A 14,084-nucleotide genomic window follows, 5' to 3' on the forward strand; every position below is an offset into this window, starting at 1 on the left:
GCCGTACTGTATTCTGAATATAGCCACGGCTAAAAGGTGTTGTTAGTGATTATACTGACAAAATAGCATGACCTCAAGTACCTTATTGTTTAAAAAAAAAAATGGTTACTACATAATAAAAATATTAAGGACACAAATTAATTGAAAATGTCTTCATTTTAATGATAATATTTCATTAAAATGTTATTTTACTAAGCAAATACATGGTGTCCTTCCACAAGATCTAGTCCCTTACATGCAAACTAAGGTTAATAGTTTGCCTCTATGGGTGCTTTGATTGATTAACAGTAGATAGATGAAAAAGTGTTTCACGTTACAGCTATTATTATATTGTGTATTTTAGCTTGACTGGAATGCCGTATTGATAAATCAGTATCTATAACGGGAACTATCTTTTTATATATATGCATTTCTTATTTTTTATGTATATACACTGTCTGTGTGTGTGTGTAGTGCATTCAGAAATTATTCAGACACCTTCATTGTTTTCACATTTTATGTTGCAGTCTTATGCTAAAATGCTTTAAATTATTTCTTTTTTCACATCAATCTACACTACATACCCTATAATGACAAAGCAAAACCAGATTTTTGATAACTTTGCACATTTATTAAAAAGAAAAAACTGAAATATCACATTGACATAAGTATTCAGACCCTTTGCTATGACTTGAAATTTAACTGAAATTTAAGAAAAGGTGCATCCCATTTCTCTGGATCATCTTTGAGATGATTCTACACTTTGATTGGAGTCCACCTATGGCAAATTCAATTGATTGGACATGATTTGGAAAGATACACACCTGTCTATAAGGTCTCACATCTGAAAATGCATATCAGAGCAAAGACAAAGCCATGAGGTCAAAGGAACTGCCTGCAGAGCTCAGAGACAGGATTGTGTCGAGGCACAGATCTGGGGAAGGCTACAACAATTTTTTGGCTGCATTGAAGGTTCCCAAGAGCATTGTGGCCTGCATAATTCTTAAATGGAAGAAGTTTGGCATAACAAGGGCTCTTCCTAGAGCTGACTGTCCAGCCAAACTGAGCAATCAGGGGAGAAGGGCCTTGGTAAGAGAGGTGACCAAGAACCCGATGGTCACTGTGGTCGAGTTCCAGAGATCATGTGTGGAGATGGGAGAAACTTGCAGAAGGACAACCATCACTGCAACACTGCATCTGGGTTTTATGGCAGAGTGGCCAGACGGAAGCCTCTCCTCAGTGCAAGACACATGAAAGCTTGCTTGGAATGTGCAAAAAACACCTAAAAGGACTCTCTGGTCTGTTTGGCCTCAATTCTAAACATCATGTCTGGAGGAAACTGGGCACTGCTCCTCACCTACGCAATACCATCCCAACGGTGAAGCACGGTGGTGGTAACATCATGCTGTGGGGGTGTTTTTCAGCGGCAGGGACTAGGGGACTGCTCGGGGTTGAAGGAAAGCTGAACGCAGCAAAATACAGAGATATCCTTAATGAAAACCTGGTCCAGAGCACTCAGGACCTCAGACTGGGTCAAAGGTTCAGCTTCCTAAAGGACAATGCTCCTAAGCACACAGCCAAGACAATGCAAGAGTGGCTTAGGGACAACTCTGTGAATGTCCTTGGGTGGCCCAGCCAGAGTCCGGACTTGAACCCAATCGAACATCTCTGGAGAGACCTGAAAATGGCTGTCCACTGACAGTCCCCATCCAACCTGACAGAGCTTGAGAGGCTCTACAGAGAAGAATGGCAGAAAATCCCACATCTAGGTGTGCAAAGCTTGACGCATCATACCCGAAAAGACTTGAGGCTGTAATCGCTGCCAAAGGTGCTTCAACTAAGTACTGAATTAAGGGTCTGAATACTTGTGATATTTCAGTTTTTTCTTTTTAATGAATTTGCAAAGTTATAAAAATTCTGGTTTTAGCTTTGTAATTATGGGGGTATGAAGTGTAGATTGGTGTGAAAAAAAGAAGAATTTAAAGCATTTTAGCATAAGTCTGTAACAACAAAATGTGAAAAAAAAATGAAGGGATCTGAATACTTTCTGAATGCAGTGTGTGTGTGTGTATCCAATGCACACAAGTGGTTGTGCTCATTGCCGTTTACATTTCAACATCAAAAGCAGAGAAAAATAAGTGTCATGTAATCACGGGTTTCTTACGTTGTCTGTTTTTTTTTTTTTTGTTTGTTTTTTTTTTTTAAGCTGGTTTTTTATAATTATGAGTGTCTGCTGTGCATGTGATCAAGCTCAGTGTCGGCTGGGAGAGGCTGACTGATAATTGCAACTCTCTGCTGCACTTTCTGCCTTGCAAATCCACTGATTTGCGTAGTGATGTTGGCGTAAATAAAACAACTTGATTGATGTACTGTAGCACCGGGATGTGACACCATTTTTTGGCAAATTCGACAAGCTGTAATGCTACAATCTACTTGCCATTTGCCATCGGTTTTCTAATTCTCAACTAGCCTATGTAGATTAGTTAATCTATTTTCCTTTGAGCACTCAGCGCCGCCTCTCTGGGGAGGAGACTGTTTCATAGCTCTCAATAACTACGTTTCCATCCATTTCCATTTTTTTTGCGGAAAAAGGTTAAGCGCATCAAAATTAAGCTGATGGAAATGCAAATGTATACAATTTCACAAGTGTTGGCATAATATTTTTCTGTTTAACTTTAGCGCATAAATCCTATGTTGACACGTAAAAAAATTTGTTTGGAAACAGTTTTTGTCCTCCGCATAGGGGAGAGGAACACTGGGAGTGATGAGGAGGCTCAAGTTTTCCTCAATTTATTTAAAGACAACGGTATTACCTTTATTCTTGCTAGAAGCTTTTCCAGACTTTTTATGGACTACACGTTCCCAAGCCGGTAAAGATTTCTGCGTCTTTTACCAAAACGGCCAGTAAAAATAACCCTATGTTATATTAATCCTGTGCAATTGACATGCTGGTAAAAAAAAAAAATAATTTTAATCTGCACTGTCCAGCCCTGTAAGCCTTATAAGTTCTTCGAGTGTCAGACGTGGATGCCGGCCAACAAGAAGACATGCGCTTCTTTTTTTTATTGTATTGCACTAACGGATATGAGTTTTCAGAAAAAAGCAAAAAGAGAAAAATTATTCAGCACAAAGGGGATTAAACAAAAGTGCCAAAATAATTAATTTAGGCTACAGATAAAAGTAGACATAAGAGAAAAGGGATGCAGGGAGTAATTAACTTAATGGACCAATGCAGTATGGACTAATGCAGTGTTTCTCAAGCATTTAATGCTATATAGTGTTTATTTACCCATGTAAAAGAGAAAGAAGCGAGCATGATTTCTTTTGGTTGGAAAAATTTGAAAAGTTGCCTACACAAGCACAAAATTGTGTGATTTGAGCAGAGAGAAGATTAGTGTTGAAGTTTTTGTGTTGTTCAGACACCGCAGCCCTGTGATTCGCAACATATGTTCCAGAGGGACAAAACAAATTACATAATTTTTATGGACTGTGCATATTTTTAATTCAAGAGTGTAATTTAGCATTGCAGGCTCACTATAATACCACCTGTTTTATTGTATTTGCCAGGGATTACAATCAATTTCTTTTTATAATCCCAGATACAGACAAGCTAGCCTACTACTCCATTTCAACGTCGTCTTCTGATGTTTCTTATAATTGCAATTATGTGAAATTAAAATGACAGAAATCTGTCCAATTTCAATAAATAACCTCAACACTCTTCATTTTACACAAATGTGGGAACATCTTGGATGCAAAAGGTACACAGTTTGCGATATACACCCAATTCTGTATGGAATCAGCTCAAGGACAGATTTCTTTTGCGCTATACCAAAACTTATGCGGCAGTGTTTTTTGTTTTTTTTAAGATTGACGTCATCACGCACACCATTTTATCGGTAACATGCCATTTGAATGGAAACGAGCACGAGACAGCAAATTTCACAAACTTTTTTTCCCGTATTTCCACTTTGTCGATAACAGAACAGCGCTAAAAGTGGATGGAAACGTAGTTATTGTTGCATTGCTTGGTTTTAATCACACTTATGTATTTATGTATTGTACGATACATATGATACAAATCGTGAGCATCGTATCATACAGTACAGTATGATACGACATTTTTTTACACCCCTAATATTTATAAATGTATCAACAGGGTGATTTGAAGAAGACAGGTGAGGTTGAGGGTCATGTGATCGACTGTCTGCTAGTGATGGTCATGAAACTTTCAGAAGTCACCTTCAGACCGCTCTTCTTCAAGGTAAGCCTGACAAACAGATTTCTGTTTTACATTTTCTACTTTGATAAGTAATACACTTTCACTGCAATATAATTTCACTGCACTCGCTAGAAATGGTGGTTCATCTCCAGTTTTTACTTAATTTTGCATTTTGATAAATTCCATACTGTATTCACTCTTGTAGCATTCTTGCAGTGTATTTGTGGAATTCTGCTTGGCTTTTAAGGCTCAACATAAGCACCTGACTTGTGACGTGTAGTTCTGGTCCAGCTTTATGGCTTTTTCCAGTGGTGGTTAATACTGATATGTGTTACACAATATAAAGGAATAGTTCACCCAAAAATTAGAATTCTATTATCATTTACTCACCCTCATGTTGTTACAGACCTTTCTTTTTTCTATTTCTTTTGAAATCAAAATGACTTTGAAGAATGTCCAGAGTGCTCTTTTTTTTTTATGAGGAATGGGGATGACAAGTTCCAAAAATTACAAGTAGTCTGTATGGCTTGTGTTCTATATTATAATAAATTATTATAATAAATATTATTTATTCTAAATAAATAATATAATAATAAATATTATTTAACTAAAATGTTCATTCACAAGGATGTTGGTAGATTTTTGAAGTGACACATGGGTGACCTGCAATTTCTGTTAACCAGTGAACACGGTGAATGATCGAGGCCGATCATTGGTTGAGGGTGATCATTTATAAAAAAGGCAATATATTGGGAATTAATCGGCCGGTATTTGTATATCACTAATTCTCAGCCATTTGTTCTGGTTCTTATTCTCTCTCTCACTTACAGTTCTTTGACTGGTCAAAGATGGATGGAGCTTCTAAAGAGCGTCTGTTGACCTTCTACAGACTGGCAGACCATATCGCTGACAAACTCAAAGGACTGTTTGTGTTGTTTGCTGGACAGCTCGTCAAACCCTTTTCTGATTTGCTTCGTCAAATCAACGTTGCCCACACAGGTAGACCACCCAAATCCAGTGATTATGAATATACAGTATGTGTGTATAAAAGTCTAAATACCTTGTATTCGTTAAAAAAAAAAAGTATGTTTTTGCCATGGTAACGTGAGTAGTAACAATAACAGGTTCTGTGTTTGATAGTTTTTCTTTACTGGTGTGATTTACTGTGACTTCCATACCTGCCCCCCACAGATGAAGCCTTCTTTGATCCTGATTCAGATGATGAGGATGATGATAATGTGAGGAAGAGCAGTCTGCTGCTGCAGTATGTGTTGGACTGCCTCCACAAGATCTTCCTCTATGATACTCAGCGCTTCCTCAGTAAAGAGAGGGCTGATGCTCTGTTGGGCCCCCTGGTTGATCAGGTGAGTATAGCTGAAAAGAAGGATCCAGCAAGATAGAAAGCCGCCAATGGGACATACCAAGCTGAGAATCAGCACAACTGTCGCCACCGTCAGCTTCGTATAGATCTAAATTCAGATTTCAAATGTAATTTTCCGTCCATTAATTTTTGTGTGGCTCGGACAGAAGAGTCATGCTAGACGTTTTTTGTAGGAAAAAAGCAAAAGTAACTTTAAACATCACAATCCAACATGGCGGCCACTGTAATGGATGGAGTTCTAATGTAAGTGGTGGATTAAAATCAACATGAGGAGAATAACCAGAGGAAGTAAGACCAAACAGTTTAAAAATTAGAAGCAAAAGAAAAGTGATTTTTTTAAGCTGGTGGTGGCGCTATAACGTTTGGCCTAGAGACCCAAAACCTGGTCTCTAGGCTATTCATACTCATCCATATTAGTGTGCCAAATTCATAATGTTCTTATGTACAGATCATAGTGATGCCTTAAACTCCCAGTGGGGAGAAAGAGGAAGAAGAATATCTGCAAACAGAAATGATCAGGAACAAGCCCAGCAAATATTTATCAGCACAATACAGAGCTCTAGTATAATAGGAATTCAACTGTAAAACCTGCGGGGATTGAACCCCAAATTTTAGAACTGTAATCTTGAACTTTACACACTACTCCACTCAGTTGACATGTTTCTGACGTTTCAAGTCACACATACTTTCAAAGCTGCTTTACAGAAAATTATGCTCTAACAGAAAATGAAGCTGTAATGTCTTCAAGTCCTCATCGTATGGTTTAATTGAATAAAGTGATAGTAGATAATGCCTTAAATCATTTGTCTTTAGGCCCCTTGTGAGCAAGCCAAAGGCGACTGTGGCAAGGAATGCAAAACTCCATAAATGTTAGTGAAAGGACAAAAATAACCTTGGGAGAAACAAGGCTCACCGGGTTCCCCTCAGGCTAAACAGCATTAATATAACGGCAGTATTAGTTATCTATGTGTAATACAAGTTATAGTTTTAATAAAAGTCATGCTTTTAATTAGTAAACTGAGCACATTTAGTCATTTAGCAGACGTTTTATCCAAAGCGACTTACAAATGAGGAACATGACAAGCAGTTTGTCGTACAGAAGTTAACAATATCTTCAGTATCAAACTGCTAAGTTCTCACAGTGACTGGAGCACTAAAGTTGCTAGCGCAAAAGAGACGGACAAGGATTTTAATTTTTATTTATTTTTATTTTTTTTTTATTGTTAAACCGTAAGTGTTTAATATGGTTTGGTTAAGTGCACGCAGAACAGATGTGTTTTCAGCTGGTTCTTTAATGAGATGGTATCAGCTGAGATGGTATCAGCTGATCGTGTGGAGGTTGGAAGCTCATTCCACCACAGAGAAAGAAAGAGAGTGAATGACAATGAAATGGACTTTGCCTCTTTGCGACGGGACCACCAGGCGTTGCTCGTTCATTGACCACAGTGAGCAAGTTGGGACATAAACCTGTGGGACTGAATTGAAGAGGATGCGGTTCCATTTGCTGTCCTGAAGGCCAGAGTCAAAGCCTTGAATTTGATGTGGGCAGCTACTGGGAGCCAGTGAAGTGAAATCAAGAGTGGGGTGACGTGAGCCCTCTTTGGCTGATTGAAGACCAGAAGCGCTGCAGCGTTCTGGACCATCTGCAGTGGCTTAATCAAGCTAGCTGGGAGCCCAGCCAACAGGGCATTACAGTAGTCTATTCTTAAAATGACCAAAGCTTGGATCAGGAGCTGTGTAGCATATTCAGACAGGAAAGGTCCGATTTTCCTAATGTTGTAAAGCATGTACCTGCAAGACTGGGCGGTTGATGAGATGTTGGCAGTGAAGTTAAGCTGGTTATCCACCACCACGCCCAGGTTCCTGGCTGTCCAGGTTGGCGTTAGCGTAGTTGAACCAAGAAGAATACAGAGGTTGTGGTTATAATACAAATACAAATGGGTTGGGTGGGATCAGGAGAAGTTCTGTTTTGGCAAGGTTGAGCTGAAGGTGACGTTCCTTCACGCAGGCAGATCTCCAAGAGGCAGGCAGAGATACAAGCTGAGACTTTGGAACTAGAACAACAGGTAGAGCTGCGTATCATCTGCACTGATCTCTGAGGAACACTACTGGTCAGCTGGTATGACTTGGACACTTCTCCTCTCCAGGTGAAGGATCTACCTGTGAGATATGACTCAAACCATTCAAGCGCAGTTCCTGTGATGCCAAGGTCAGAGAGAGTGTACAGGAGATGTTGAGTAAATGTCGGAGGCCAATGTTTAGACTTAAGGATTTTGTATGAACTGTAAGATTAATGACTAAGTGCCTTTTGAAGTCCATCCTGAATTCACTGCTGAAGTGCACATAGATGCAATGTCCTTGGTTATTTGGCTGACAAAAGCTTTAGCTGGCATTATTTTATTGTCTATGTATTCCATTTAAAGAGAGTGTAGTCCATCCTATGACCAAGATGATTCAGGAACAGGTCAGTGAGTTGCATCACAGTCCGGCTGGAAGCTTGTGGCAGTTTATTTTTGGTGAAGTCCATGTTAGGTCCGAGGTTCAGGCACTGGCTAGTGAAGTATTCCATGTCTTATGGTTTGGCTTGGAAATAGTTCATCCTCTGTGATGTTCATCGTAGTAGACAAGTGATGCAGACAGTGCCCATCAGAGCACCCCTTGCTGTCTGGCTGGCACAGACTGCAGTTCAGAATCAGAATGAGCTTTATTGCCAAGTATGCTTACACATACAAGGAATTTGTCTTGGTGACAGAAGCTTTCAGTGCACAAACAATACAGCAACAAGACAGAGATAATATTAAAAAAGTAGAATAAAAATAAAAAGTGAGTAGAAAAAAGTATATATAGAAATACACAATAGGACTATATATATATATATATATATATATATATATATATATATATATATATATATATATATAATATAAATACAAATCTGTTATATACAGAAGCAAGGGAATGTTGTGGCAGAGGAGGTATGGTATGTTGGATAAATATAAATAGACTAAGCTGTGTATTGCACATTAATTATTGCTCAATGGGGCAGTTTTAACTGTCCATGAGATGGATAGCCTGAGGAAAAAAACTGTTCCTGTGCCTGACGGTTCTGGTACTCAGTGCTCTGTAGCGCCTGCCAGAAGGCAAACGTTCAAAAAGGTAGTGGGCTGGGTGAGTGGGGTCCAGAGTGATTTTTCCAGCCTTTTTCCTCACTCTGGATGTGTACAGTTCTTGAAGGGAGGGCAGGGGGCAACCAATAATCCTCTTAGCAGTCCGAACTGTCCTTTTCAGTCTTCTAATATCCGATTTCGTAGCTGCACCAAACCAGACAATTACTGAAGTGCAGAGGACAGACTCAATGACTGCTGAGTTTAACTGTATCAACAGCACCTGTGGCAGGTTGAACTTCCTCAACTGGTGAAGGAAGTACAACCTCTGCTGGGCCTTTTTCACAATGGAGTCAAAGTGGGTCTCCCACTTCAGGTCCTGTGAGATGGTAGTGCACAGGAACCTGAATGACTCCACTGCTACCACAGTGCTGTTTAGAATGGTGAGGGGGGTCAATGTTGGGGTGTTCCTCCTAAAGTCCACAATCATCTCCACCGTTTTGAGTGTGTTCAGCTCCAGGTTGTTTTGACTACACCATTGAGCCAGCCGTTCAACCTTCCGTCTGTATACAGACTCATCATCATCTTGGATGACGCCGATGAGAGTAGTGTCGTCTGCAAACTTTAGCAGCTTGACAGAGGGGTCCTTGGCAGTGCAGTCATTTGTATACAGGGAGAAGAGTAGTGGGGAGGGCACACATCCCTGGGGGGCACCAGTGCTGATTGTACATGTGCTAGAAGTGGATTTCCCCTGTCTCACTAGCTGCTGCCTGTCTGTCAGAAAGTTGGTGATCCACTGACAGATAGACGTGGGAACAGAGAGTGGATGTAATTTAGTCTGGAGAATAGCTGGGATGATGGTGATGAAAGCCGAACTGAAGTCCACAAAAAGGATCCTTGCATATGTCCCTGATCTGTCCAGATGTTGCAGGATATGATGCAATCCCATGTTGACTGCATCATCCACAGACCTGTTTGCTCTAAGCAAATTGACGGGTCTGTAGTCATTAAGGAGGGGTCGCTGTCCTTTTCTGCATATCGCTGCCCGTTCGGCATATCGCGGTGCCGTTTTGTGGCCCGTTCTGCATAACGCAGCGGCTCATTTCAGCTTATCGCGGCCCATCGGCCCGTTTCGCAACTGGCCCGCCCGGTTCTCCCAATGGCCAGTCCGCCCCTGATCAGCCCCAATGTGCATCGGCACACTGGGAAAATGCCTGGTATGCCAGATTACCAATCCAGCCCTGCTCGCCTGCATCTGTTAAACATCACAGCTGCGCCTCAGACTAAAATGTCCAGTAAAGCGTCCAAATAGTCAAAAACCAGGAAAAGATTGTCTGGTATATTCAGCAGTTCATCCCTGTTAAAACTGATTGGAAAAAGATTACTAAACACAGGACAAACAAACAAAAACAACAAAAGGATTGGAGTGCTCCACACCGTGGCTGCCATCGCGGTGCCATCTTGATAGATCTACTAGTTAGTCATCTATCAGCGATACGCAGTCTCTGGTAACTTTGGATATGTATCCAGAGTATGAGACAGGAAAACAAATAGAATAATATTCGCGTAGATGCCATTCACTTTAAAGCAGAGTTATAGAAATGTTTCCAGTTCTGGATGACCTGACTAATGCAGCATAACTATGGATTGAGGGATAAATTATTTGTATGCCTGGCTAAAGAGATGAGTCTTTAGTCTAGACTTAAACTGAGAGTGTGTGTCTGAGTCCCGAACAATGCTAGGAAGACTGTTCCATAGTTTAGGAGACAAATAAAAAAAAGGATCTGCATCCGTTTGTGGATTTTGATATTCTAGGTGGTATTAACAGGCTGAAGTTTTGCGATCGTAATGAGCGTGATGGATCATAGCATGATAGAAGTTTGCTTAAGAACTGTGGAGCTAGACCATTCAAAGATTTGTAAGTAATTAAAATAATTTTAAAGTGAATACAAAACTTAACAGGCAGTCAAAGTAGATATTGAAGTCTTTTTCTGATTCTGTCTGACACTGCTTATATAAATAGTTGCAGTAGAAACGGTTTCAACTGATTGATGTTGTGAACTAGATAATATGTAGGGGTGTAAATCACAAGTTTCATCGCAATACGATCTTATATCGATTCTCTTAGCTAGCAATCTGATATTTTCTAAAACCTTAAAGTCTGCTGCAATACGAATTCGATTGATTCAGGGACCTTGGATCTATATTATGTGCTTATATTTTACGAATTAATTACATGTAATATCTCACAAATGCAACACAGTTATAATTTGAATATTTAATTGAGCTCTCTGAAAAGTGCAAATCCAGTATCCAGATTGGGACATCCACAACAAAATAAGGTACTTCAGCTGTTGAAAAAAATAATACAGAAAATAAATAGTACAAAAAATAAAGTCACAAATATGTGATCATAATCATTTGATGATGGTTCATTGCCTTGTGGAATGACGGAAACACTACAGTGACAATTTGTCATCTCTACAACAATCAAGCAAGTCTTCCAAAATACTTACTTAACCACGACAGGAGAGTATGTGCTATACATATTTTTACTTGTCTACAACTTCCACAGTTATATTGAAAGATTCTGTTACAGTTTACTGTGATAAATGGTAGTAAGGGTGTTTATGTGTAGATGTGAAAAGTCTTGATGAAAAGAAATTCATGTTGGGGCAGGGCAGGTGTTTTCTCTTTCCCTCATCAGCACTGTTGAGAATATCATGGCTGTTTAGCTGTTTCAGTTAGTTGAATTGCTAAATTATAAGCGTTTTAAAATAGAAAATTCTCATGTAGAATTCAAATGTGTTGCATGTTCAGTGATATTGAGGGAAGCCTGATTTAATCCTGCTTGTGAGACACTCTTTGCTGTCCTGTCACCGGAGCTCACAGTTCTGTTGAAGCGCATGCACGGAGAGAGCACAGCGCAACTTCAGGCTTCAGTCACTCAGCGCACATCCGTGTGGCAACATGAGAAGCATATTTAGCGCTTCTAAAGCAAGATGAATATCATAAGGTTGATGCATCGCCTGACGGAAATGCGTACGAATGTGGGTGGCAAGAGAATTAAAAAATAATGGCTGATGTTAAATATATCAATGTTTACATGTTGAATCGATGCATCGTATCATTGGTGATCTAATTGATGCATACACCTCTAATAAAATGTACCCTTAATATTATCTTGCAGCTCTGCGCTTTTGAATGTGCAGTGAGGATTGCGCTGAAGCACTCTGTTACATTGAAATGCATCAATCTGCATTCAGGATGTGCATATTGGGTTTTGTGCCACTTTCTTATTTCCAACTTAGTCTCATAGAATGAAAGTTATAGTAAATAAATTTTGCAAAGTTTTATGTGCTGCTTTCTACGTTTTGCTGCAGTTTACTGGTGAAATGAACACGAGGCACTACAACTGTTTTTTTTACTTTCACACAAATCATGGGTACTATTGCTGTTTATGACTTTATAAACTCTATTACTCACACCCTGCTATGTTATTGTATCAGAACACTTTTACTCTAACACATCATTTGAAAAACAATACATTTTAACATTTGTATTAAAGACCCACCTACATTTACACACTTTGCACAGTAGCTCAGTTGATAGTGTTGGAATTTGGACTGAGACCAAGCCTTGAGCCCAGCCAAGGACGCTCGAAACGAAAGTGCAAGTAAAGCAAAAGTGACATAAAGTGACACAAAATGACGTGGTTGCATCAATAACTGCACTTTTAATGTCGAATTTGCTTTTAAAACACTAGCGGTTAGATTTAGGTGTTGGTTTAGGATGTCTGTTTTGTTGTCTCATTTATCTTTTTGATCGCTATTGGTTAGGTTTAGGTTAAGGTTTTAGGTTAGAGAGGTACGTTTTACTCATGAAAACATCCATCTAAAATTAACTTGACAAAGCTTTTCTGACTACAACATTTCACTCGCTTTTGGCGCCTCCCGCTGGACATTTCAATGGGAAACTGCAGCCAAACGTGTAATGAAGCCAATAGTTTTGGTTTACTTTTCTTACTTTTTATAGTTCTGGCAATAAGATTTTATAGTTATTTAGCCTATTTTTTGTTGAAAATCCGTTAGTCACCATGTTGAAGTGCTGCACTTAACGTTCGTATATCCCTATAAAAGGCGTCTGATTGTGGTCACTTGAACATAACTAAATAAAATAATTTGAAGCCTAATTATACATTATCTTCCTTAACCTGACTAGTTTAGTGTTTCAAACAACAGATTGACTAGTCAGAAATAAAATTGATGGTTTTTCACATCCCTAGTTTAAATATGGTTACTGTAGTAAAAATTAGGGTTGTAACGGTTTATTGTGGCACGAAACATCACGGTTCAAAAATGGGACTATGCGCATTATGGAGATGGGACTTTTGTTTTTTGTTTTTTTGGCATCAGTTCTATACAGTATGTGCAACATCCTAAGCCTACATAACACGAGGTGGCTGAATCTAGCTCCTTATTCACCAGATCCTTATTCGCTGAAATAACCGTTTCACCTTAAAAAATGGTGGGTGGCATATAGGGCCTCCCACATATTTTCATTGGCTGTATTTTTTACAAGGTACAGTTGCATGAAAATCAGGCTGTGGTTGGCAGGTATTTAAATAAACTGTTGACACAAAAATCTTCTAAAGTGGCATGTGTGATAACAGTATGTAATTCTGACCTTCCTTGCTATTAAAGAACATTTTATTCTTTTAAAATTAAAGACTGTGGTAAATATGATGCCCTGCTGTGATGTAGGGAAGTAGATAATAGTAGCATTACACTTGTTTGTAGTTTTCATTGGTTATGAACCCAAGAACATCATAGACATTTTGGTGCAGTGTATGTCTAAAGCACCTATATGTGAAGTGCATATAGTTAATGTATCTTGTATTGTATAACTCTCATGAATCGTAAGATATCAGCTGCAATACAATATAATATTTACAGTATACGCCTAGCGCCAAATTGCATACGTTCTTACATTTAAGAATAATAATATTCTTGACAATCTGAAAGCATGGTGGGATAGAAAAATATTAGACTAACAAAATTAAAGATTAAATCATCAGTGGGTCACGTGTCGCCATGCAAGGAGCAGACATGTGAGCAACGAGCTCTGCACACTTTGCTAAATTTTTAATTATTTATTTTCATGTTATAATCTGGTGAATTTGATACACCCAGTTACACATTTGCTCTTCGATGCAAAACATGGCAAAGAAGTCAAAATCCTCAGGCTCTGGAGACATTAAAAGACACTTACGTGTACAGGATGAAAGCCCCGACAGACCTACAGACCGGGGACTCGATTTGGATGGCACGGCGGGAGAAGGAATCCAGCGTCAGTTGTCCAACATGTCGGTGATGTTGACGAAGATTCTTGCTGACTT

The 14,084-nt window shown here is 39.2% G+C and overlaps 1 protein-coding gene across 3 annotated transcripts in view; it reads left to right on the forward strand.

Annotated features, from left to right (window-relative positions):
* heatr1 (HEAT repeat containing 1) overlaps positions 1-14,084 on the forward strand; it is a 216,473-nt gene that overhangs the window by 143,698 nt on the left and 58,691 nt on the right. For all 3 annotated transcript variants that reach the window (XR_007894235.1, XR_007894236.1, XM_051666734.1), the window contains exons 40-42: positions 4,139-4,243; positions 5,032-5,200; positions 5,393-5,565. Coding sequence is in view for 1 of the 3 variants with exons in the window: in XM_051666734.1 (XP_051522694.1) it covers positions 4,139-4,243; positions 5,032-5,200; positions 5,393-5,565 (447 nt within the window). In the remaining 2 variants the exon portion in view is untranslated. The remainder of the gene's footprint in view (positions 1-4,138; positions 4,244-5,031; positions 5,201-5,392; positions 5,566-14,084) is intronic.

This window comes from Myxocyprinus asiaticus, chromosome 32, assembly GCF_019703515.2.
Source record: "Myxocyprinus asiaticus isolate MX2 ecotype Aquarium Trade chromosome 32, UBuf_Myxa_2, whole genome shotgun sequence".
Classification (NCBI taxonomy): Eukaryota; Metazoa; Chordata; class Actinopteri; order Cypriniformes; family Catostomidae; genus Myxocyprinus; species Myxocyprinus asiaticus.